The sequence below is a fragment of the Acomys minous genome (genome assembly GCF_964271855.1).
Source record: "Acomys minous genome assembly, chromosome: 15".
NCBI lineage: Eukaryota > Metazoa > Chordata > Mammalia > Rodentia > Muridae > Acomys > Acomys minous.
The window spans coordinates 56,219,538-56,244,350 of NC_140497.1; the positions used below are offsets into that span (position 1 = coordinate 56,219,538).

A 24,813-nucleotide genomic window follows, 5' to 3' on the forward strand; every position below is an offset into this window, starting at 1 on the left:
CTCCACTGATGTCTTTGGAGATCTTTGCTTCCCACCTCTGCCTTCCACCTGCTTCATTGTCCATCCCTTTGGGGGGGGGGGGGTGGGTCAAGAGGTACGGGGGAAGTGCTAAGCCAAATGGATGGTGGGAAGGGTGGTAAAAGTGCAAGTCTTGAGCAGGGAAGGGTGAGCAGGCAGGATACTGGGAGCCACAGTGCTCCCAGTGGGAGGTGATGGATGGTTGTGGGTAGGGCAGAGAACAGACCAACAAGGGCTCAGGGAACAAAGACCAGTTGGGTGGGATGGGGGTTGGAAAAGAGGAAACAAGAGGAGCAGTTGGGGATCCAGGTGTAAGATAGGGTCCTCTACAAGCTAGGAAATGCCAGGACTGGGGCCTGGGACTCATTCCCTCTCAGGGGTTACCCTTCTCCCTTCCCTCTGCCCAGATTCCAGTTCTTTCTCTGACCCTGACTCCTTGAATGTCATTGAAAATGGCAGCTATTGCAAGGAGTGAGGGGCTGTGAGTCAACCTGCTTGCTGTTCAGCTCATGGCCCGGGAGAGTGGTGAGGGATAGCCCAGACCGCTGCCTGGCTCTCAACACAATGCTTGAACATTCATCTGTACTTGAACCCAGGGACTCTCAGACCTAGGGGACTGTGATGTGAGGCGGCAGCTTGACCTAAACTGGGCTAGTGGGTACCCAGTTTGGACTCTCCCACCCCCCAGCTCTCGTGCATTACTGTCTCAAACAGCTCCACCACTCCGACCTGGTGGGGGGGATGTCAGATTAAAGATGGGCAAGATGGGACTCTTCCAACTTGGCTCATCCCATTCTTTCATCTTCATGGAAGCTTGTGTCTCATTTGCCCAGGGAACTGCCACTCTTGGTTGCCATGGAAATAGCAGCCAATGGACACCTCTGGGAACTTAGTTAAAAGGACTCTTGGCACCTCCCCTCTCCCCACCCCTTTCCTTTTTCCAGTGTGGGGATGGGGTCTCTAGAGTCTGAGGGAGGAATCGGGTCGAGACCCCACTCAATTTAGACCAGATGGAACTGGATTCTATCACATGGTGGTGGGAAGAGGAGAAATCTATCTACTTACCTCAGGTAACAGGAAGGTTGGGAGTGGGGGCTGGGCAGACCAAAGGCAGATGGGGCAGGGGTGCCTGGGATTGGAGAAAGGCTTGACCATGAGGCTGCTTGAGGGAGGGAAGAAAGCACTCCAGCAAGGGGTAAGTGTGGGACCCAGCCTGATTGGATCCCTAAACCCCCAAGTCTGCAAAATACGGTTTGCTATAAAACTCAGGATCTTCTAAAAAAAACAAAAACAAAAACAAACCCCATTACTTTAAGTTCAGTGATGATTATTACATTCTCACAGAACCACTTATCTCAAAGTCAAGAATCTGATTTGTGTTCTTAAGGTGTTCATCTAAGAACGGAAACAAGGAAACAATGACAACAGATGTCATCATTTGAATCATAGCCCCATTAGAGCTGTGCTGTCGAACTGCCAGTCAGTTTAGTTTCATACCACTTATGTATTGCAAAAGGAATACACATTGAATATGTGTCAGGTATATGTCCAAAACCTTGCATAAACAAAAAGTCCACAGCATTACTAGTGTTAGACATAGACTTGTAGTAATGTTGCTAAGATCAGTGAGAGGACAGTTTATGATAATCATGACTGTTGTTGTGGAAAAGCCTTAATCTCATAACAAGAATCAAGCTGAAACAATGTAGAAACCTTTCATATTTTATTCTTAATGAGTGTATCCTATGTCACAATGGATACAAGGCATGTGAGCATAGGGATATTGAAAGAAGCAACATACCTCTCTCCAGAACCATGAGAAGATATGTCGGAGTTCCCACTTTGATTAGACTTTATGAATGTGATACAAGTTTACAATTAATTAGTATTCCAACGTCATTGTGAACATCCACAAACTCACACTGCAGAAAGTCTCTATGAATACTAATTCTTCTGTTTGTCTTGGTTCACTTTTCAAATGTGGTATCACTCACACTGTAGAAAAATTTGTGAATGCAGTCAGTGTGGTAAAGCTCTGAGTTCTTCCAGTTCTCTTTAAATATATGAAAAACATCATATAGAAAAACGATGCTATAAATGTGAGCCATGTAATAAATGCTCTCACTACCATAGTTATCCTCAGAGACTCAACACATAAAGAAGGGGAACACCATGAATGTAAACAAAATGATAAAGCCTTAAGATCTGGTTCCTCTTTACCATTAGACCCAATTGTAAAATTAATTCACAGAGAAAAATTAATGCAGTGTAATGAATGTGGGAAAGCTTTCACATGCTCTAATTATCTTTGCAGGCATGAAGTCACACGGGAAAGAAACACTCTGAATATACTCAATGTGGTGAAGCCTTCGCACATCAGAGTCATCCTCAAAGGTATGAAGTAATTCACTGTGGAGAGAGACTCTAAAGGTATTTAATATGGTGAAACCTTTGCACTTCACAGTAGTTTCCAATATCATAAAAGAACACATACTAGAGAGATCCCTATGAGTTTAATGAATATAGTAAAGCCTTCACATGTCCCCGTCATCTTCGAAGGCATGAAAAAGTTCATAATGGAGAGAAACTCTGTGAATATATTTAATACTGTGAAGCCTTTGCATGTTTCTGTAGTCTTCATCATTGTGAAAGAATTCATACTGGAGAGAAACTGTACAAATATATTTAATAAGGTGAAGCCTCTGTACATTTCTACTGAAGGTCAGCTTGAACACTACAGGGTAAACTGAGGCAGGAGATAGAGTTGGTGACTGAACACTCACCAGACATTTCTCTGATGGGATGAGGCTTGATTTTCTGGAGCCACTTCTCCCTTTGGCCAGCAGCTGAGGGCCAATATTGCTTGTGACTAGCAAAGAAGAAAAATAAAAAGGAGGGAATATTCTCTCTCTCTCTCTCTCTCTCTCTCTCTCTCTCTCTCTCTCTCTCTCTGTCACACACACACACACACACACACACACACACACACACCCCACACATACAGTTGGTGGATGAAGCAAGGCAAGATCCAACAACTTTATTTTTTCTCATAGCTTACATATCCCAACAAACACCTTCCAAGCAGTATAAAAACTACAATTTGATTACATTCTATTTTTCTTTTAGTGAATGGTCATTGAAAAACAGTATATACCCCAATGTTTTTACATGAAAAACTTTTTATGTATTATTAGTGAAGAAAACAAATTATGCCCAAAAACCCACATACATTCACAACTAAGCAATGTCTTATAGATCAACAAAGTGTAAGCAAGCAAGGTAATTTTTCAGCCAGTTGCTTCTTTTTACTGACAGACTGCAATTCGTGATTACAAAGAAACGATCAATTATCTAAAAAAGTAATCTTTTTAATAACTTATTTATTTTTATTTCAGTGTGCATTGGTGTTTTGTCTGCATATATGTCTGTGTGAAGGTGTTAGATCTTTGAGTTACAGACAGTTGTGAGCTGCATGTGGGTGCTGGGAATTGAACCAGGGTCCTCTGGAAGAGCAATCACTGCTCTTAACCCCTGAGCTATGCTGTAGAACTGCCAATCATTATAGTTTCATACCAGTTATGAACTACACAAACTCTTAGAAGAAGAGGTAGGAATGGCACTGGGAATATAGCTCAGTGGTGGAGCAGTTGCCTAGCACACACAAAACTCTGAGGTCAATCTCGCATAATGAAAGAAAAAAGGGCAGGGAGGGTCAGTCATCAGATCATACTTTGGCCAATGGATTAGAAACAAAGGGAAAAGGCAGATGAGGTAGACATCATGACTGGGCACGGCAGTGTGGTGATCTCAGCATTCAGCTGAACCATGGGCTCAAGGCCAGCCAGCCTGAGCCACATAGTGAGATCCAGGTGAGCACAGACAATAACAAATCCAAACCAAACAAATACAAAACGTTTAAGCCTTGGGGCCAGCAAGATGGCTCAGTAGGTAAAGGCACTTGCTGTACACCCCTGAGGTCCTGAGCTGGATCGCCAGGACTCAGGGAAGGAGGGAACCAACTCTAGAAAGCTGTCCTCTGGTCTTCACACATGCAACACATACAGCACACTCAAACACATTAATAAACGTAAGGGCCAGAGAGCTGTCAGCAGGTAAAGGCACCTGGTGCCATGCCTGACAACATCAGTTTGACCCCTGGATCCATGTGGTGGAAGAAGAGAACTGAGCAGTCATATGACCTCCACACAGGTCATGGTTTTCATTCAATCCCTACCCCTACCCCCCCACACACACACCATGCACACTAAATTGGTCTTAAAAGTGAAATAATAGGCTGGGTAGGTGGCTCAGCAGTTAAGAACAACTGTTGCTCTTGCAGAAGACCCAGGTTCCATCTCCAACACCCACATGGCAGCTCACTACTGTAATGCCAGTTCTGGTCCCTCATTGGGCAACAGGCAGGCACGTGATACACAGACATATGTACAGGCAAGACATCCATACACATAAAATTGACAGTTTTTGTGCTTTAAAGGGCACCATTAAGAAAGTGTAACGAGGCTGGAGGGACAGCCCACCTCTTATCGCTCCTGCAGAGAACTCAGGTTTGATTCACTGCGGTGGCTCACAACCATCTGTAACTCCAGAGCAGGAAGGGGACTGATGCCCTCTCCTGTGACCTCTTCTGCTTCAAGCACCAGGAACACACATGGTTCTCTCTCTCTCTCTCTCTCTCTCTCTCTCTCTCTCTCTCTCTCTCTCTCTCACACACACACACACACACACACACACACACACACACACAAACATATGCAGGCAAAGTACTTGCATTTGTATAATAAAATAAATAAAATCTTCAAAGAAAGGGGGGAAACATAAGGAAAGGGAGAGCATTATATACAACTCATAAAGGCCTTAGAGTTAGAATACATAAAGAATTTACAACTCAACAGTCAAAATCAAACTTTTAAGTGGGCATTTATGCAAATAAACACTCTCCGCAAAGAAGACACGTAATCAACTAATAAGCAAATGCAAAGATACTCAACAGATTAGTCATCAAAGAAACACACTGAAGCAATGAGATCCCACCCACCAGGGCGGCTGGAGCAAAAACAGAAAGTGGCAAGTGCTGGCTAGGATGCTGAGAAACTGGCATCCTTATTCACTGCTGGCAAGAATGTAAAACGTCCCCTGGAAAAGCCTGTCAGGTCCTCGAAGGTTTGACCGCAGGATCCAGCAGCTCCACCACTACTATGCACACAAGAGAAATGGAAACACGAGTCCAGCCGAAGCTGGCAAACAAACGTCAAGAGCAGAAGCACTGAGAAGTGTGCCAACCCCGAAGAGATCCCAATGCCATCAACTGATAAGTGGATACATTTGATCTGCCCAAACAGTGGATCATTACCTGCCAGTAAAACGTTACTGCAGCACTGATGAGGTCTGTAGCCTGGACAGCTGTAAAACACAAATGGACTAACCTCTACGTCTACTTTTAGGAAATTCCCAGAACTGGAAATCTGTAGAGATAGTGCTGTCTGGTGCTAGAGAAGGGAAGAAGGTTAGGAGGGAGGAATGGGAAGTGGCTGCTGATGGGAGCTAGGCTTCTTTTCAGCATTATAAAAATGTTCTATGAATATGCTAAGGTTGCAACTCTGAAATAAAGCACTCAATTATTACTCTTAACTAAATTCACAGTGTGTGAATGACCATGTCTACAAAGCTGTTAAGCAGAAAGTGACATGGCACTAAAGCAATTAGCACCTAGCAGTGCAATGAACATAGGCAACGTGTTAGTGAATGACAGAAGACGCACCACACTTTGCTGTACTAGTCAGCCATACCTAGTTTTAACTTAAAAAAATGCTTACCAAAATTATTTACTAAATGAAACCGTAGCTATTATATGATTCCCCTGAAAAAGCATTTTGATTTATACACCACATACCTTGCGTGTGACTTTCCATCCAATGTGTGCTTCCACCACAGAAGCAACTGCTACTCTGAGCTGTACAGCACAGCTCAGTTAACTTAAAAGATCACAAGGAGCTGAAGTAAGTAAGGGGGCAACAAAGTTTCATCAGGCTGGAGGGTCACACAGCGCTGGAACGCCTTCACCGAGCTGCCGTAGTCTTCCAAGGCCAAGTAGATGCAGCCTAGGGAAAACCAAACCCCAAGATGCAAAGATCAAAAGTCAGAGTGATTCAAGCACATGTCACACTTAGAAGCTACAATCTGAACAGATTTAGAGTACTATGGAGGAATACATGGCTATGCAGAATTCAGAACTATATAATATTTGCCTTGTGTTAAGTTTAAATGTAGGACACTTAGTGGACATGAAAGTTAACATGAAAATGTCAAAGCATGTATAGCAATGAAAGCATTGCAATGTTGATATTATTTATACACTTGGTGTTAGTTAAAGGTAGCAGGTGGCTTTCTTTATAGGCCTCTATATTTGGGTCTGGTATTCTAAACTTGGAACTAATGATGTAAAAAACCTTTACAAAGTATCAGCAGATTCACAACTGTTTGTGTAACACAAACACAAGGACCGGGTTCTGCTTTCATCCTCCAGTCCCACAGAAAACCTCCACTATTTAACCAAGAACAACCTCCCTAGCTCGTATCTGTGTAAGCACGTTTGCAGAAAACTTGGAAAACATACAGTCAGAATCTGGCTGATACTTGGAAAACAGGTAACTAGTTTCTTTACATCACAGGGTTTTCCTAAAATCCAACAGACCCTATCAAAGGAGCTGTAACTGGTAAAAATTCAAGAGCATTAGTCAGGAACCCTTGTTTTCCTTTTCAGTCACCAAGCCCTCGCAGATGGAAGCCTACTTTCTTACAGACTGAACACAGAGCAAGGGAGAGCTCTGCGAAAGGGATGACACACTCCACAACTGCCCCAGACTTTCCCAGGGCAGGGGAGGAGCTATCTCCAGTACCTCCTCCCTAACCTCCCCCACAGACACCTGTTCCACAGGGAGGGCGCAGAGACCAGAAAGTTCTCTAAGCAGATAAGCATTGTTGGCTGATAATTAGAGATAAAGGCTTCCAAACCAAATGTCGCAGAGCAACTTGACACTTCTCAGAATTCACAGGAGGCTACCAATGACCACCAAGGGCTTCCTTTATGCAGAACAGATTTGGTAGAGGCTAGGTGAAGGCTGCAGGGGTGGTGTGCATCTGGTGTGGGGAAGGGCAAAGAGACTTGCTGGAACCTAGTTCACTGCCCTGAACTATGGCTGAAAGTCAGCTCACCACTCGGCTTTCACCTGGCTATTTATAGAATGAATAAAAAGAACCATTCAAGGAAAAACCACATTCCCTGAAATGACATAGTTTAAAAGGACCCAAGTGCAGCCCTAACCTATGTGACAATATGTAAAACGAGTCCCTGCCACCCAAATGTGTTCATCCTTGAAGTCTTCATTCGTTTCATCAGTACTAGGGTACACCCTTGCTTTTAACATCTCCAAAGCAAAGACATACCTGGTTTTATTTGTTTGCAGTTTTTTCTTTACAAAATGGTACAAAATGCCGGGGTCCCTTCCAAGAGTGCACTCCTCCCTTAATGACAGTTTGTGTAGCTAGGCCCCAGAAGATTCCTGGATGGATTCTTCCCTGAGCTTTGGCTCTCAGACATCTCAGTACAGAGGGCAACCACATGGAAGGGCGTGGCTGTGACCTGAGTGTGCCACACTATGTGCCTGTTGTGATGTCATGGAATCTCAGCCTGGAGACAAACTCTTCAGTTGAGAGAGACATAGTTTTGAGAAATGGCATTAGGTTGGGAGCTGAGCATCCCACTGCCTGCCAGTCTCAGCTTTATGATTCTCGTTGTGTTAGTTAGTGGAATTTTGGAGGTGTTTTCTTGGTGTCAGAGCCAGAAGAAGGTGACACCCAAGACAGAGGTAGGTAATAGCCACTTTATCTTGGAACTCACTTCTCAACATGCTGGACTCCTATAGGTTTGTATAAATGCTTAGCCTCTGGGCCGTAGGAGGAAGTGAGAGTTAAGACAGCATGTCTCTTCACTTTAGAAGCTTTAGGCTGGGCATGGTAGTACACTCCTTTCATCTCAGCACTTGGGAGACAGAGGCAGGAGGATCTCTCTGAGATCAAAGTCAGCCTGATGAACATGTGGAGATCCAGGGCAGCAAGGACTACTGTCTTAAAAAACACACACACACACACAAGAAGAAAAGAAGAAGTGGAAGGAGGAGGAGGAGGAGCAGGAGGAGGAGGAGGAGGAGGAGGGAGTGGTAGTAGTGGTGGCTATAGCAACAGCAGAAGCTTTAGGAATATATTAAGACACTGAGGAAGAATGTACTAGATACTGAGATGTGTAGCACCCTTTTTAATTCTATCTTATTCTGGTTCCTACTGCAAATCCCTCCTAATACCTTCCAACACCCCAATACAAGGTAGGAGAGAAAGGTTAGTGGATAGATGGGGTGTAGTTCCCTTTAGCTGTCTCCTGCTGGTTAGGGTTGTAGGGATCTGTGGGGCAAGTCCAACCTTTGTTTCAGGATATCTCCAACTTCTTTTCAAACTGCATCAACAGTAACCAGGAGGAGCAGAGTGGAGAGTGAAGGGTGGAGGAGGGAGAATGCAGAGTGGAGGAGGGGGAGTGCAGGGTGGAGGAGGGGGAGTGCAGGGTGGAGGAGGGAAAATGCAGAGTGGAGGAGAGGGAGTGCAGGGTGGAGGAGGGGGAGTGCAGGGTGGAGGAGGGGGAGTGCAGGGTGGAGGAGGGAAAATGCAGAGTGGAGGAGAGGGAGTGCAGGGTGGAGGAGGGGGAGTGCAGAGTGGAGGAGGGCGAGTGCAGGGTGGAGGAGGGAAAATGCAGAGTGGAGGAGAGGGAGTGCAGAGTGGAGGAGGGGGAGTGCAGGGTGGAGGAGGGCGAGTGCAGGGTGGAGGAGGGAAAATGCAGAGTGGAGGAGAGGGAGTGCAGGGTGGAGGAGGGGGAGTGCAGGGTGGAGGAGGGGGAGTGCAGGGTGGAGGAGGGGGAGTGCAGGGTGGAGGAGGGAGAGTGCAGGGTGGAGGAGGGGGAGTGCAGGGTGGAGGAGGGGGAGTGCAGGGTGGAGGAGGGGGAGTGCAGGGTAGAGGAGGGAAAATGCAGAGTGGAGGAGAGGGAGTGCAGGGTGGAGGAGGGCGAGTGCAGGGTGGAGGAGGGGGAGTGCAGGGTGGAGGAGGGGGAGTGCAGGGTAGAGGAGGGAAAATGCAGAGTGGAGGAGAGGGAGTGCAGAGTGGAGGAGGGGGAGTGCAGGGTGGAGGAGGGCGAGTGCAGGGTGGAGGAGGGAAAATGCAGAGTGGAGGAGAGGGAGTGCAGGGTGGAGGAGGGGGAGTGCAGGGTGGAGGAGGGGGAGTGCAGGGTGGAGGAGGGGGAGTGCAGGGTGGAGGAGGGAGAGTGCAGGGTGGAGGAGGGGGAGTGCAGGGTGGAGGAGGGGGAGTGCAGGGTGGAGGAGGGGGAGTGCAGGGTAGAGGAGGGAAAATGCAGAGTGGAGGAGAGGGAGTGCAGGGTGGAGGAGGGGGAGTGCAGGGTGGAGGAGGGGGAGTGCAGAGTGGAGGAGAGGGAGTGCAGGGTGGAGGAGGGCGAGTGCAGGGTGGAGGAGGGGGAGTGCAGGGTGGAGGAGGGGGAGTGCAGGGTGGAGGAGGGGGAGTGCAGGGTAGAGGAGGGAAAATGCAGAGTGGAGGAGAGGGAGTGCAGGGTGGAGGAGGGCGAGTGCAGGGTGGAGGAGGGGAGTGCAGGGTGGAGGAGGGGGAGTGCAGGGTGGAGGAGGGGGAGTGCAGGGTAGAGGAGGGAAAATGCAGAGTGGAGGAGAGGGAGTGCAGGGTGGAGGAGGGCGAGTGCAGGGTGGAGGAGGGCGAGTGCAGGGTGGAGGAGGGAGAATGCAGGGTGGAGTAGGGGGAGTGCAGGGTGGAGGAGGGGAGTGTAGGGTGGAGGAGGGGGAGTGCAGGGTGGAGGAGGGAGAGTGCAGGGTGGAGGAGGGAGAGTGCAGGGTGGAGGAGGGGGAGTGCAGGGTGGAGGAGGGGGAGTGCAGGGTGGAGGAGGGGGACTGCAGGGTGGAGGAGGGGGACTGCAGGGTGGAGGAGGGGGACTGCAGGGTGGAGGAGGGGGAGTGCAGGGTGGTGGAGGGGGAATGCAGGGTGGAGGAGGGGGAGTGCAGGGTGGAGGAGGGGGAGTGCAGGGTGGAGGAGGGAGAGTGCAGAGTGGAGGAGGGAGAATGCAGAGTGGAGTAGGAGGAGTGAAGGGTGGAGGAGGGGAGTGCAGGGTGGAGGAGGGGGGAGCATCAGCAGTCTTCCTTCTCAGAGCCTACCCCTCTCTAGAGTCCTCAGAATTAAACTATCTGTAGCTGGCAAAGAGCACCTCTCAGAGCCACAGGAGGCAAAGAGTTTGCTGCTGTGGACATTCTGAATCAGACCTATATCCCAACCCTGCGATTAAAACAAAAACATGTTTATACAACATAACTGAGCTTTTTGTTGTTTTTGTTTTGTTTTGTTTCGTTTTTTCCAGACAGGGTTTCTCTCTGTAGCCTTGGCTGTCCTGAATTCGCTTTGTAGACCAGGCTGGCCTCTAACTCACAGTAATCTGTCTTCCTCTGCCTCCTGAGTGCTAGGATTAAAGAGGTGCGTCACCACTCCTGGCACCATTTAGGCTCTTTAAATGCACTCCAGGACACTGATGCCTTGGTTCAAAGAAAAGGAATAAACACTTGTTTTATTTTTATATTTATTTACTTACTTACTTACTTATTTGGGTTTTGAGATAGGGGTCTCTGTGTAATCTTGGCTGTGCTGGACTCACTTTGTATAACAGGCTGGACTTGAATTCACAGCAATCCACCTGACTCTGTCCTCAAGTGCTGGGATTAAAGGTGTGTGCCACCATGCCCGACTTTATTTGTTTTATTTTTAATGGCGACAAATACCATTAATACCCTTAAACTGAACCAGGGCATCATTGTGAAATCCCAGGAGTTTGCTATGTGCTAAGAAAGACTTATGGAATAGAAGTGAAACCCTATCTTCAAGCGTCACTCTGCTTCTCACCTTCCCAGCCCCATCTCCCACAGCTCAGGAAAAGTGCACCTGAAAAACATAACAGGCCCCAGACCTTAGCACAGCTGACTCCATGATGGAACAGGGCCCAGACCTTAGCACAGCTGACTCCATGATGGAAGTGCCACTCAGGCTGTAGAACTCAGCACATAGACAGCGCCTCCTGCCGAGACTTAGACAAGGGCCTGATCCACCAACGTCCGTAAAGCTCTGTGGAAACCTCAACATATACTAACCTCGCTTTTTGGCTTCTGTAATTCTGCTTCTGGGTAACTGTTCTTGTTAATTGAAGTATTGCCAACACAGAACATGCTTTTTTTGTGCTTGAAATCTTATCCTGGAAAAGGCTTGAGGCTACAAGTGGGATCCCCAGTGTAGTTGCTGGCCAACTAATAAAAACTTTCTGTTGGCTTAAACCCATGTCTGTCCAGTCTTCTCCAGTGACTACCCCACAACAAAAATCATAATCTGCCATTCTCAGTGACAGTCTCACTTGCTCACCTTGTTCTTTTTCATCCAGAAATCTGATGACTCTTTATCTCTAGCACAAATGGCAACTCATGGGGAAATTAATCAAGGTCTTCTCTTTCACTGACATCTTTCTATTACATTTACCGCATTAAAAGTGTGTGTGTGTGTGTGTGTGTGTGTGTGTGTGTGTGTGTGTGTGTGTGTGTGTACGTACAAGCATGCGCACATGTCAAGGGGCAGCAGGTAGAAGTAGAGGACAAGTTGCAAGGGTCAGTTCTTTCCATCCGCCTTGAAGATGCTAGGAATTCAATGTAGGCTGCCAAGGCTTGGCAGCAGGCACCTTTACCCACTGACCACTGTTTAGGTGCCTGTTTCCCTTGCTAATGCAAGTCTCTAGCGTGCATGACTCATATTTACCTTTGGAATTAGTATCCTACACAATAATCTAGAACTTAGTTTTTAAAAAAAAACAAAACAAAACACCTTATTTGTATGAGTGTGCATGCATGCACAGAAGCCATGGCATGCATGGGGAGGTGAGAGCACATCATATGGAAATTGCTTCTCTCCTTTTACTACGTGAGCTCCAAAGATGGAACTCAGATCATCAGACATGGTGTCACAGATACTATCTTGCTGGTATCTTAGCATATTTAATAAATCATTCACAAATAAATGAGATGGCTACAGAAGACAACTGAGTTGATACTTGATGTGGGACATAAGAATATCCATAGATGAGATGAAATGTGTTGTCAATAAAATCTCCAACCTAGAGTGTAAACCTGACTTAATGTTTCTTTCTGTGTTTCGCTAGGCTTTGAAGCAACAGACCCAGAAGCTCACAGGTCAGAACAATTCTACCCCTTTTTGCTACCTCAAGGCTGATGGCAGATCTGCTTTAACATTCTAGTCTTTAACAGCAGGTGGAAGAAAGTGGGGAAAGGGGATGAGACTGGAGAGTATACCATCTTTCTAACACCTTCCCTTCCAAAGTCATGCGAACAGTCCATATCCCCCCTTACCTCCCTTTCTCATGCTTCTCTGTCCATGTATTTTTATGTAAAGCCCAAAGTGTGGGAAGGAAATTCGTTGGGTCAGGAGAATGGATGAAGATAATCCCCAAGAGTTTGATGAGGGAGGTCTGTTACCTGTATTCCTCTAGCATGGATTTGGGGTTGACATCTTTGAAGGGAAAATGTATCAGGATCTCTGTGTCCCCCACTGCCATGTACTTCCCAGTCCTGTGCTTCTAATGGGGCTCTTACAGTACATGATGGAGAGAGCATAGCACGGACTATTAAAAGACTTGATAGCTGTGCTGTGCCACTAATTGGCTCCGTGATGGGCACGACTTCACCTTTGCCCTCATGATTGTTAAATGAAGGGGGTTCTCTTAGATGACGTCAGCAGGCACTATGCTAAATAGCATCTTCTTCACTCCTGTTACCAGCTTCACAGGTGGAAGAAGCCAGGCTACGTTTTATTAGTGGTGACGAAGTGACAGGGTAAGCAGAGTCTGACTTCAGTCTGTTCTACTGACAAAATGCCTGTGCTGGCTTGGTTCATGCCAACCTGATATAAGCCAGTGTTGTGTTGAAGAGGGCCCCTCGACTGCCCCTTCCAGATTGCCCAGTGGGTAAGACGGTGCATTTTCTTAATTGATGACTGGTATGGTAAGGTCCGGCTCACTGTGTGTGGTGCCACCCTGGACTGGTGGTTGTAGGTGGTATAAGAAGGCAGAGTGAGCAAGCCATGAAATCAAGCTGGTAAGCAGAGTTCCTCCACAGCTTCTGCATCAGCACCTGACTCATGGATCCTGACCTGAGTTCCTACTCTGGCTTCCCTCAGCAGTGGAATATGATGTGAGAATTGTAAGATGAAACATATCTTTTCCCCACTAGTTGTTTATAGTCATGGTGTTTAATCACAGTGATAGAAACCCTAATGAAGGCACCATCTTAATTGTAAATGCTATAAGTAAAATATTTGTACTTCATTTACTATAAGAACAATTCTCTCCTTTCTAGATTAACTATTTCTACTGGGTTAGCTTACTGGTACTTTAATATCACTTCAATCCCATTGACATTCTTCGCTGTGTCCAGTATTACAGGATTTCATATCAAGTGGACCCAGGATTACCCACTGTGGGCAAAATACAAGGATCTTGTGAACGGCTCTTACGACAACTAGAAAATGCAAGGTAAGGAAACAGAGTTTCTGGGTGGAGGGTAGAGAAAGATTTAAAATAAAGAAAGGAAGGAAGAAAACAGAATCAAAAGGGAGAGATAAAGAGAAATGTTTGAATAATAGAAAATTTTAGATGTATTTATGTTTTATGTATATGAATGTTTTGCCTGTATGTATGTCTGTGCACCACAGGCATGCCTGCTGCACCCAGCATCCAGAAGAGTGTATGTATCTCCTGGTACTGGAGTTACAGAAGTTTGTGAACCAACATGTGTATGTTGGGAATCAAACTTGGGTCCTCTAGAAGAGAAGTCATTGCTCTTAACTGATGAGCCATCTATCCAGCTCCCACAGCAGTGAGGTTTTGTGTGTTTGTTTGTTAAAAGTACATTTATATTACCTGTATTTTTTCTTGTGTGTGTGTGCATGTGTGCATATCTGTCCCGTATCGTGCATGTGGAAGTCAGAGGGCAAGCCAAGGCAGTCAGTTCTCTTCTCCAACATGTGTGTCTTAGTGATCAAACTCAGGTCTTCTGGCTTAATGGCAAGCGTGTGTGTGTGTGTGTGTGTGTGTGTGTGTGTGTGTGTGTGTGTGTGTAAAATGAGTGTGTCACTTCTTGCTTAATGAGATAGAGTCTCTCACTTGGATTCACTGATTGGCCATGACTGGCCAGTTCGTGAGCCCACGGATGCACTTGTCTCTGTTTCCCCAACACCAGGGCACACTGTCCTTTCATTATCATGTGGGTTATGGGCATGGACCTCAGCTTTTCTAATTGTGTGGCATGCACTTGACTGACTGTCTCGTCTATCTTGCTCTTGATGGAGGAATTCTTCATGTACATAATTGATGTTTGTAATCGCAACTCCTTATCCCCCTCACGTCTCCCTTAGGCCAAGTATAGCTTGGATTTGAAATGACTACTCCCTTTCTTCTTCCTAATTTTCCCTTACTGGCTCCTAAGAAAATGAAAACATTTCTCTTGTTTTTCAGGGTGACACATGTGGAACAAAGTTTACATGAGTCCCAAACTGTGTCTTCTTCCTCTGTTTTTGACTTTGTGGCTCAGGAGGTTGTCTCACCTGGCTGCTACTGTAGAAAGGGAAAGTGCTATAGAGAGTACAGCATGTCCTCTGGATCCTCCAACAACAGCTCAAGTCTGTCTTATTTCCCTGTCCTTTCTGAAGGAACAACTTTGCAATCCCACAGCAGTAGTGAACCTGTTTTCCCGCCAAAGGCACCCTCTGTGTCCAGAAACCAAGGCACACCCCAGACAACTTTTAAGATGACAGATCCTGAAAATCAGATTTTTTTCCAGGATTTGTCAGTTCTTCATCCCTTACATGGGCCAAATTCTATTTTGAATGAGAGCCTGGGACCCCTAGTATGGTCTCCATTCCAGCTCTCTCCTTCTGTCAGAGGAGACCTGGAAGGGCATATATCTCAGAAGGTTTCTGTTTTGCGGAAACACCTAGTACCTCTGCCAGTGAAGAAATCCTGGGAAATGCTCAATGATCTGGCAGAGGTACCAGGGGTCTCTGAATAAGAGAGCCCCAAGACTCAGTTGCCTATACCCATTCCTCAGAGCGATGAGGAAAAATACATACAGATCTCCAGGTGTTTCATCACTTCATTTACTGAAAAAGGATCCAAAACACCTGCCAGAACAGAGTATAGAACAGAGGGTCATAGGTTTTCCAGAAAAACGGGCACAACCACAAAAGGCACAAGTACCTAACGTGGAGCTGACACCCAAGATGCCGTGTTCAGCCAAGGCCAGCATAAAGGTCACGCCACTGCCATTGCTTCAGGTTATGGAGTTAATGGGAATCAGCCCAGAAGCACACTCGAGGGTGACCAAATCTGTGAGGTTTCCCCCAAAGCCATCAACTCCAGGACAGCCTCATCAGGACATGGACCCTTCGAAATTCACCCCATGGCGCAAAGAATTGGGCTATTCAGAGGTGAGCTCAAGGCAAAGTCACAAAGTGATGGAGACTACTGTGTTGACCTCCAGGACCTGGCCACAAATGAAGACTACTCTAGAGATGGCACCGTCACATCACCAAGGTGTGAGAACAAACCCAGGGGCACCAGATAAAGGGGCAGCACTTATATGAATGAGCCAACAGCATCCAGTTACAGAACCCAAAGTAGTGCCAGCTACACCTCCACTTCAAGAAATGGGATATTTGGGAGGTCACACAATCCCACAACCTAAGCTCATGGATTCAGTGAACTTGCCCTGGGACTCACAGGACATAAAATATGAGAACCCAGTTCTGGATCCAAGATTGCAAAGTATGAATTCTGTGGACATACCCACAGATTTAGTCCCAGAAAGGGCACAACATGGACTGCTGACCTCAACGATGGTATCTACCAATTTGTCCCCAGAACTTCATCAGCAGAATGTACACACCGAGGAATTAACCCCCATTCCACAATCACAAAGTAAGGATTCCATGCCATCAGCCCCAAACTTTCGGCTTCAAGGTGTGAAGTCAGATTCTGTGTCATCAGCCCCAGAGACTCAGCTTCAAGGTGTGAAGTCGGGTTCTGTGTCATCAGCCCCAGAGTCTCAGCTTCAAGGTGTGAAGTCGGGTTCTGTGTCATCAGCCCCAGAGTCTCAGCTTCAAGGTGTGAAGTTGAGTTCTGTGCCATCAGCCCCAGTGTCTCAGCTTCAAGGTGTGAAGTCGGGTTCTTTGCCATCAGCCCCAGAGTCTCAGCTTCAAGGTGTGAAGTCGGGTTCTTTGCCATCAGCCCCAGAGTCTCAGCTTCAAGGTGTGAAGTCGGGTTCTGTGCCATCAGCCCCAGAGTCTCAGCTTCAAGATGTGAAGTTGGGTTCTTTGCCATCAACCCCAGAGTCTCGGTTTCAAGGTGAGAAGTCGGGTTCTTTGCCATCAGCCCCAGAGTCTCAGCTTCAAGATGTGAAGTCGGGTTCTATGCCATCAGCCCCAGAGTCTCGGCTTCAAGGTGTGAAGTCGGGCCAGCTGACAGATGGAGCACAACTTCAACATGTACAACCTGATGGGTCGGCCCCAGATTCACAGTTACAAAGAAATAAATCAGTAAATTTGATTACTGGTTCACAGTCTGAAAGTATAGAACACATTCATTCAGCAGTACCACAGGACTTGCAAGGGGATATCAATATGGTGGAGTTGACCCCAAGACCATCAGTAGAAGATAGAAAATCTGTAAACTTGGCTCCAAAACAATGTTCACAAAACACCAACTCTGATAAGGTAGCCCACATTACCGTGCTTGAAGATATGAAGGCTTCATTGGTAGAAGGTACAAGTTTAATTCCTGAGGCCCTGGTGGAAACTAGGAAAGTTGGTGAGTTGATCCCAAGCACACACCTTGATGCAGTAAAATCTTTAGGAGTGATCCCCAACTCGAGTCATCACTTACCAGAACCAGAAGGGCTGACTCTACAGCAGCAAGCCTCAAAAGTGAGGGTGACCTCTGCTACCTGTCATCAGATAGTAGACTCTTTAGAGTTGACACGGTCGTCATTAGCAATGACTCCAGCACCAAGGACCCCAAACTCAGAATCTATGGAAATGAGCCTGCCACCACTCCAAAAGGCTCTTGAAACCCAAGCTGTAAAAGGAAGGAAAGAGACTCCAGAGTCACGACACGCAGTAAAAAATACTCCGGATTTGCTGCCAAAATCAGAAGTGCCAAACATAAACTCAGAAGGGATGGCCCCAGAACCACAGCCCCCAGATGTGAAGTTTGCTCATGTGACTCTAGAATCACATTCAGAAGTTACTAACTCATCAGAAATAACTCTGAGAAATAACCAGAATACGAAAACCCAGTAAATATCAGATTGACATTACCTAAACTTGGTGACACACAGGGAACCACTGCAGAGACATATTCTGAAGTCGGGTCTCTGGGCTTGACTCTAGAACCAGGAGTACGATGTGAGAGATCAGAGTCATTGGCACAAAATTTGAAATCTTCAGAATTAACCTCTGAACCGTCTATCCTAGCTGTAGAACCTACAGAGTTAACTACAGGACCCAAACCTCATATTAAAGATGCGGTCCCAGGGCCACAGCTCCATAAAGTAAGATTTAGGCAACTGGATACAGAATCACAGTTGCCAAATGAGCAATCTGTGAGTTTAACACAACCGTCATCTAGAGGAATGGTGGAGCCTGAAAAGGCAAATCCAGAGACAGGGCTACAGGGTTCATCACTAGAGGAATTGATTGAGGGGATACAACCTCCAAAAGTGAAATCCATGAATTTGAATGTAGGCCCACAACAGCCAATTGTCAAGTCAGGATTGATTCCAGGACCACAATTACAAAGTGTCAGATTTCAAAATTCATATCAAGGGTTAAGCCTTCGAGGGGAAACAGCAGCAAATTTCATCTCAGACCCCTCATATCATGCTGTGAGACCTGATGAAGTGACATCACTTCCTCCAAGGCTGGAAATCAGGTTAACAGATTTTATTTCACATCCAAAGGTCCTAGAAGCACAACCACAGCACGTGACACCTGTGGAGGTAAACCGAGGGCCACACTTGCAAATGGTGAAGTTTTCTGATCTGACCCCAGAGCCCAAGCTCAATGGTTTCAAAAATACACAGTTCATCCTAGGTGTTCAGGTTCAGGAGAGGAAGTCTCAGGGATTTACACCACAATCATTTTGGCCACAAAGGCAAGAGCCACCATTGGAGGACAGGAAGCTTGCTCTGCCTACAGAAGGATGGGACCTTAGCAGAACGAAATCTGCAACACAAGCCTCTGAAGTGCGGTATCCAAGTGGGCTGTCTCTGGGTGTAAGCCCAGGACTGTGGCAACAAGATACTAAGTTTTCTGATTTGGCTCCAAGGCCAAAACTTGAAGGAATCAAATTTGGGAAGCAACGCACAGGACTGGTGCTTACTGGTGTAACTTCTGAGACTCCACAGTTAGTGACTCATGTTCCCACACTAACAAAGATGACTCCAGGGTTACAAGATACGAGGCAGGCGAACTTGAACTCAGGGCCATGCCTAAAAGATGTCAAATTTTTTGACGTACCAAGAACTCAACTTCAAGGTGTGAAAGCTTCAGAGCTAAACTCGGGCCCACCGTTAGAAAGTGTAAAACTTTCTGAATGGACCGAACGGCCAGAGAGGCAAAAGATGAAGCCAGAGTTGATAGTACAAGAGTCTCTGTTTCGAGGCATAAAACACGTTACATGGAATCAAGTATCTGGCTTTGAAGGCAAAATGCCATATAGAGTTGCATGTGATCCACAGATAGAAAATGCAGGATCAATGAGATTGACTTCAGGGATACACTTAGCACACGCAGATCATTCTGAGTTGATCAGAAGACCACAGGTCCAAGGTATAGGATCTTCTGAATTGATCCAAGGCCCTGTGGAGGTCTCAAAGCAAGAAAAGCTGAAAGCTGTAGAGATAACATCAGGGCCAAATTTGGGAGCTATGAAATCTACGCAGTTAAGGCCAAGTTCAGAGCTGGGACAAGTCAAATGTATGCTATCAACCTCAGGGATGCAAGCAGGAGATAGGAAATTTGAGGAGCTGCCTCCGTGCTCCAACTCAGGAGATGTAAAACCTGAGTTTCTACCTTCAACGCAAAAGTCAGAAGATAGAGAATCTGTGATCTTAACCCCAGGACAATGTCTAGGAAGGATAAAATCTACGGTGGTATCCCCAACCAGTTCTCAGGCAGTAGATATAAAAACTGTGAGGATTCCATGTACAAGGATTCAAGACTTGAAAATTGTGGGTTTGTTCGGTGATATACAGGCTCAGGATGCAAATGCCATGGGTTTGAGACTTGAACTACAGAAGCACGGGGAGCATCCTGTGACCTCTGTCCCAGGGCTGCTGTCTCAAGAGCATCCTATGGAGGGCACTCAAGGGCCGCAACTGCAAGGCATAAAGCCCAAGGCCCTCACAACCTCAAATTACAGATAGGAACCATGTGGTTACCTCATGTTTGGAACAGCAGAGTCTAAAACCTGGGGCTGTAGCCAAAATACAAGAGATCCAAGGAATGGAATTTATAGAACTATCCTCAAGACAACAGTGTCAAGGGATGGGACCCATCGGTTTAACTCCTGTACCTGGACTGGATGGCCAGATATTGATAAACTCATCTGAGAGGAAATGTGGGATTTTCAACCAACTAAACAAACAGTTTGACTCTGACCAAGAACCCAAACCTGCAGATATAAAATCCACAGAGATTAACTCTAAGGTGCAATTCAAAGATTTGTCATTTGAATTGGCTCCTAAACCAGCTGTGCACAGTGTAGAAGGTAGCAAGCAGCAACATGACGTACAGGTGCCAAGTGTGAAACCTTGCCAGTTGACTCCAGCAGCACAGATTCACCAGGTGAAAGCCTTGGAGTCAACGTTCCAGCCACAGTGGCCAGGGGTGAAAACTGTGCTACTAACTACAGAATCACAGACCGGGAGCACAAAGTCTACTCAATGGGTACCATTATCTGAGTTTCAAAGTGAGAAATGCAGAGGGTCAAACTTGAGGTCACAGTCTCAAGGTGTCGGACCTCCAGCACCGGAGCCATCTACACAATGGGGAGGCGCGAGGTCATCTGAATTGACTGACAGGTCAGAAGGTCGAGAAAAATCTGTGGCATTTTATCTTGAGCCACAGTTGCAGCAAGTAAGAACCTCTCCACTAGCAATAGGGCTTCACAAACCAAAAACTTTTAACTTAACTTCAGAGCCACAGCCTCAGGGTCTCAAAACTGTGGAGGTAACCGAGGAGACACGGGTTGAAAGTGTAAGATCTATTCAGTGGATACCAGGACCTGAGTTCCATGGTGCAAAGTTCTTAGGACTAAACTGTGGTTTACCATCTCAAGGTGTCAAGTCTACAGAACGGAAACAATCCACACTGTTGGGAGTTGGGAAGCCACCTGAAGTGACTCTGGGGCCAAAACTTCAAGGGAAAAAATCTGTGGATTTTAAACCAGGACCAGAGCTAAAAGGTGAGGAAAACTGTGCATCAATCTCAGAGCCACAGCCTCAAGGAGTGGAAACTATGCCATTACAGCATGGGACACAGCTTGAAAATACGAAACCTGTTGAGTGTATTCCACTGTCTGACTTCCAGTTTAAGAAATCCACGCTGAATCTTGGGTTAGAATCTGAAGGCATCACACACAAAGAATTAAAACCCTCAGTACAACCAGTAGAAGAGATGACATCAGATGCATTGACTACAAGGCCCAAGATACAAGGCAAACAACCTTCCCTGCCAGCCCAGGAATATTCATCTCACAAGTGCAAAAGTATTGATTTTACATCTGAGCTACAATTTAAAAGGATAAAAGCATGTGACCCAGCCTTAAAGTCAAAGGTCAGTAATATAAAACCAGCGTTTCATTTAGAAGATAGGAACTCTGATGAATTGACCCCTGGAATACAGCCACAGGAAGTAAAACCCCTAGGGTCATGCCCAGGAACACAAACTCAAGATGTGACATCTTTAGTGTTGAAACCAGAGTCACAGTCATCACAAGTGAAATGTGGGGTGTTTAGCCAAGTACCACAATCGCAAAACGATAAAAACACAGAATTGAAAAGTGCAAAAGTCTCTGAGTTGGCACTTCAGACAAAACCTCAAGGTATGAAACCTGAAACCCAGTCTGGGTCCCAGTGGCAAAGTGCAAGATGTCCTGACTTGACACCTGTAACAAAGTCCCAAAATATGAAATGTGTCAAGCTAAGTCATAGCTCACCTCTGAAAGGTAAGCCATTTACTGACTTAACCATGGGGACCAAAATACAAAATGAAATCAAACCTAATCTAAAGTTAGAAGGTGAGAAACCTGATTCCACCCCAAAGAAATTGTTTTTAGGCACAAAGTCTGTAGGGCTTGATTCACGCCCCCATTTGCAAGAATTAAAATACCCTGAGCTGGTCATGGGCACAAAACTTCAAGGTGCAGATGCTGTGGGACAACACTTTATAAGTATAAAATTGTCTCAAGTGGAAACACAGACAAAATCCCAAAGTGGAACATCAGTGAACTTCAGTTTTGAACCACAGACACTAAATAAAAATCCATCTGAGTTGGTTCAGGGAACAAAGATAGAACCTTCTCAGGTGTGTACAGAGATCGAGCTTCTAGATGACTCATCTCTGGAATTCAAGCATGAGCCTAGATTGCAAGGTAGGAAATTGTGTGACTGGAGTCACTGTAAAAATGTTACGTCATCCAACACTGAGATTGTGGATATAGAGTCCTCAGAGTTGCACCCTGGTCCAGACCTTCAAGGTATAAAATCTAAGGTGTTCTGCCTTGGGCCACACTTCGAAGATGTGAATTCTGCATGTTCTCCCAATACAAATTCTCAATATATAAATCCTAGCGGGTGTACACCTGGGTCACACTGGCAAGCTAGTAAATCTGCATGCATTCCAGAGCCAAAGCCACAGAGTATAAATTCAGTGTGCACCCCTGTACCACATTTGCATGGAATGAATTCTTCCACATCCTTTTCAGGATCAAAATTGCATTGTATAGATTCTATTGGGTGCAACTCTGAGCCACATTTCCAAGACGTAAATTCTTCTGCATGCACCCTAGGGTCAAGTTCCCAGTGTGCAAATTCTGCTGAGTGCAAGTCTGAAGCACATTTGCAAAGTGTGAGTCATTCGACATCAATTCCATCGGTTCCAATAGAATCACGGGATCAAATTATAAATTATCTAAGTATTAGTCCAAAGCCACTAGATCAGATGTTAAACTCTGCATTGATTCCCAAACCACTGCTTCTGAAGGCAGAATCTGAAGAATTAGCACCAGGACCATGTCCTCAGGTTATCAAACCAATAGGACTCACCCCAAGATCAAGCATTAAAGTAACAGAGTGTTTGGATTTACTCCCAAGACCACATCTTCAAGAGCAGGAAACACCTATGGAATTAATGCCAAGGGCAACTGTTGAAATGAATTCTGCAGAGTTCTTCTTACAGCAAACACATCCACTTGAGGAACCGACAGTGTTAACTCGCGAGCAAAGGCTTCATGCTGAAAGTCCTCTAGGGCTCAAAACAGAATCTCCTAAGGCAATGGAAATTGAGGATTTGAATGAAGAACTGGTGTGTCTGAATAGCAACAAAAAAACGATCACATCAGAAAAACTACAAGCAGAGAATTACTTCTCTAGATTCATACACAGCCCTTCAAACCCATTTATTACAAGCTCTATCAAATTGACAGAATTTGGGCACCTTCAGGGATCTGGGATGTCAAAAGTATCAAGAACTTTGTCTATGAAAAACCTTAGGGTTGGTATTTTACAGCCTGCAGAGCCCTATACAGACTCTATCATTTTTAAATTATCAGCTCTTCTCTCGGCTTTCCATAGTGAACCCCATGAAAAAGCGAACACCGTGGGAGCCCCATATCCTGAGATGTGGGAGAGGGACCTCATATCTAAGGAAGGAGCTGAAAAGAAGCACATGGAGGAATTTGGGGGTTCACTCCAGAGCGCTTCTCCGTATCCACTGAGATTACTACCAGAGGAGTTTCAGGCAGGATTAGGGACTTGAAGAAGCCCTTTCCGATCCTTCCTGGGCAGACGACAGAATGTCTGGGAAAGCCATGTCTGCAAACAGCGACTGCCTAGGAAATATCTCTCCAGTATGCTGATGCTGGGGAGTGTTCTGGGAAGCACGATGGAAAGGAAGTTTTGCTGTCAGCCACTTTTAACAGAAGGATCCACTATGGAGATCTGTCGATCTATCCAGAATTTATTTGGGATTCCAGGTGAATTGATGAAATTTTCCCGGAGCCTGCTAGAGAGGGGTCCAAGAACTGTTTCACAGAATTCAGTTAAAAACTATATTCAGAGACATATTTGTTGTCACAAGAAGAGAATACCTTTGAAAACGTGGACACGCGGCTCCACCTCTTCCTTAATACGGCAATACTCTGGCACTCGATTGGGAATAAAGAAGACGGACTCAAAGCTCAGTCACACATTCCAGGAAGTCCCTCAGCAGGAGCCTGCCTCGTGTACAGGGCCCCAGTTCCCTGCAATAGTGAGCCCAGTGTCTACTCCTGGGATACTTTATAATATGGACGATCATCCTCTTTCCAGGAAGCAAAGTAAAACCTCACAGAATGATTCACAGGCAAGGACTTGTGAGCCCCTCACAGCAAACTCTCTCCCCCTGGCCAACCCTGATATCTCAGAACAGCTCAAAATGCTAAAAGATCTGAAGTTAAAAGTAGCAGCGAAACTCCTAAGGAGTAAAATACCCAACAACGTCCCTCCGCCTCTATCGTCAGGTCTTGTCCTAAAATATCCTATTTGCCGAGAGTGTGGCCGATGGTTCCAGCCTGGTTGTGGGCCTTATCTTCTTATCTATCCAAAGCTCCACTTTTTAAGGACCCCTGAAGGACATGGTGAGGTTCAGTGTCACCTTGCTTTTAGAGTGGAACCTGGGAAAAGACAAGTCTCAAAGTACCGAGGAAGAAACCAAGCAGATCCATGGAAGGGCACTACATCACCACCACAACGGAAACCTAAAACCTCTAAGGTGGCTTCTAGAAGTCCTGCTCTTAAAAGAGATTTCCAGTCCAGTTCATCCCCATCTGCTGCTTCTGTCCAAGGCCACATTAGACAAACGCGATGGGGCAGCAGAGGTGTAGGAGGAAAGACAGAGGCCAAAGACTATAAAATTTGTCAGGATGGAACACGGGCCAAATCGAGGCTTAGAAAGAGCTCTCCCTTAAAATACCCAAAGAAGACAACCACTAAGGGACCTAAAACAGAAAACACAAACCTCTACAAAAACAGTGGCATGACAGAAGAGAATTCTTCCGGAACACTGACAGATCTGTCAAAAAAAAAGGAGGATTAAACCTTTTCAAGCAAGCCCCATTTCTTCAAAGAGACAGCCTGAGAAATCCTCCAAGCCCAAGTTTATCCAACTGCTTTTTCAGGGCCTAAGGTCTAAGATACTCCAAAAATCACTTAGAATTTTTCGTATTTTTAGACAGAAGCGTGGGGACAGGACAAGACCAGACAATTTATGCTCAAGCAAAAATACGCACCCCAAACAAAA

At 45.9% G+C, this 24,813-nt stretch overlaps 2 protein-coding genes and 1 long non-coding RNA gene across 4 annotated transcripts; 2 read left to right on the plus strand and 1 right to left on the minus strand.

Annotated features, from left to right (window-relative positions):
* Nucleotides 1-1,844: 1,844 nt before the first annotated feature.
* On the minus strand, nucleotides 1,845-7,719 carry LOC311584410. Its single transcript, XR_014774857.1, has 4 exons — nucleotides 7,483-7,719; nucleotides 5,930-6,137; nucleotides 2,802-2,887; nucleotides 1,845-2,013 (listed from the first exon to the last, which is right to left on the minus strand). It is a non-coding gene; the product is annotated as an uncharacterized lncRNA (long non-coding RNA).
* LOC311584408 (uncharacterized protein) lies at nucleotides 7,717-23,292 on the plus strand (the record flags this gene model as incomplete). 2 transcript variants are annotated; one of them, XM_084758680.1, is made up of 5 exons in its annotated part: nucleotides 7,717-7,904; nucleotides 12,344-12,374; nucleotides 12,980-13,034; nucleotides 13,635-13,732; nucleotides 14,714-23,292. In XM_084758680.1, exon 5 carries the CDS (start codon nucleotides 19,759-19,761, stop codon nucleotides 23,290-23,292), a length of 3,534 nt encoding a protein of 1,177 aa, XP_084614806.1. In that variant the 5' UTR covers nucleotides 7,717-7,904; nucleotides 12,344-12,374; nucleotides 12,980-13,034; nucleotides 13,635-13,732; nucleotides 14,714-19,758. The 2 variants fall into 2 exon arrangements, with proteins under 2 accessions (XP_084614806.1, XP_084614807.1); XM_084758681.1 differs by having other exon boundaries at nucleotides 14,714-19,927.
* Nucleotides 23,293-23,385: 93 nt separating this feature from the next.
* Nucleotides 23,386-24,609, plus strand: LOC311584409 (spermatogenesis-associated protein 31H1-like; the record flags this gene model as incomplete). Its single annotated transcript, XM_084758682.1, has 1 exon — nucleotides 23,386-24,609. One exon carries the CDS (start codon nucleotides 23,386-23,388, stop codon nucleotides 24,607-24,609), a length of 1,224 nt encoding a protein of 407 aa, XP_084614808.1.
* Nucleotides 24,610-24,813: the final 204 nt, after the last annotated feature.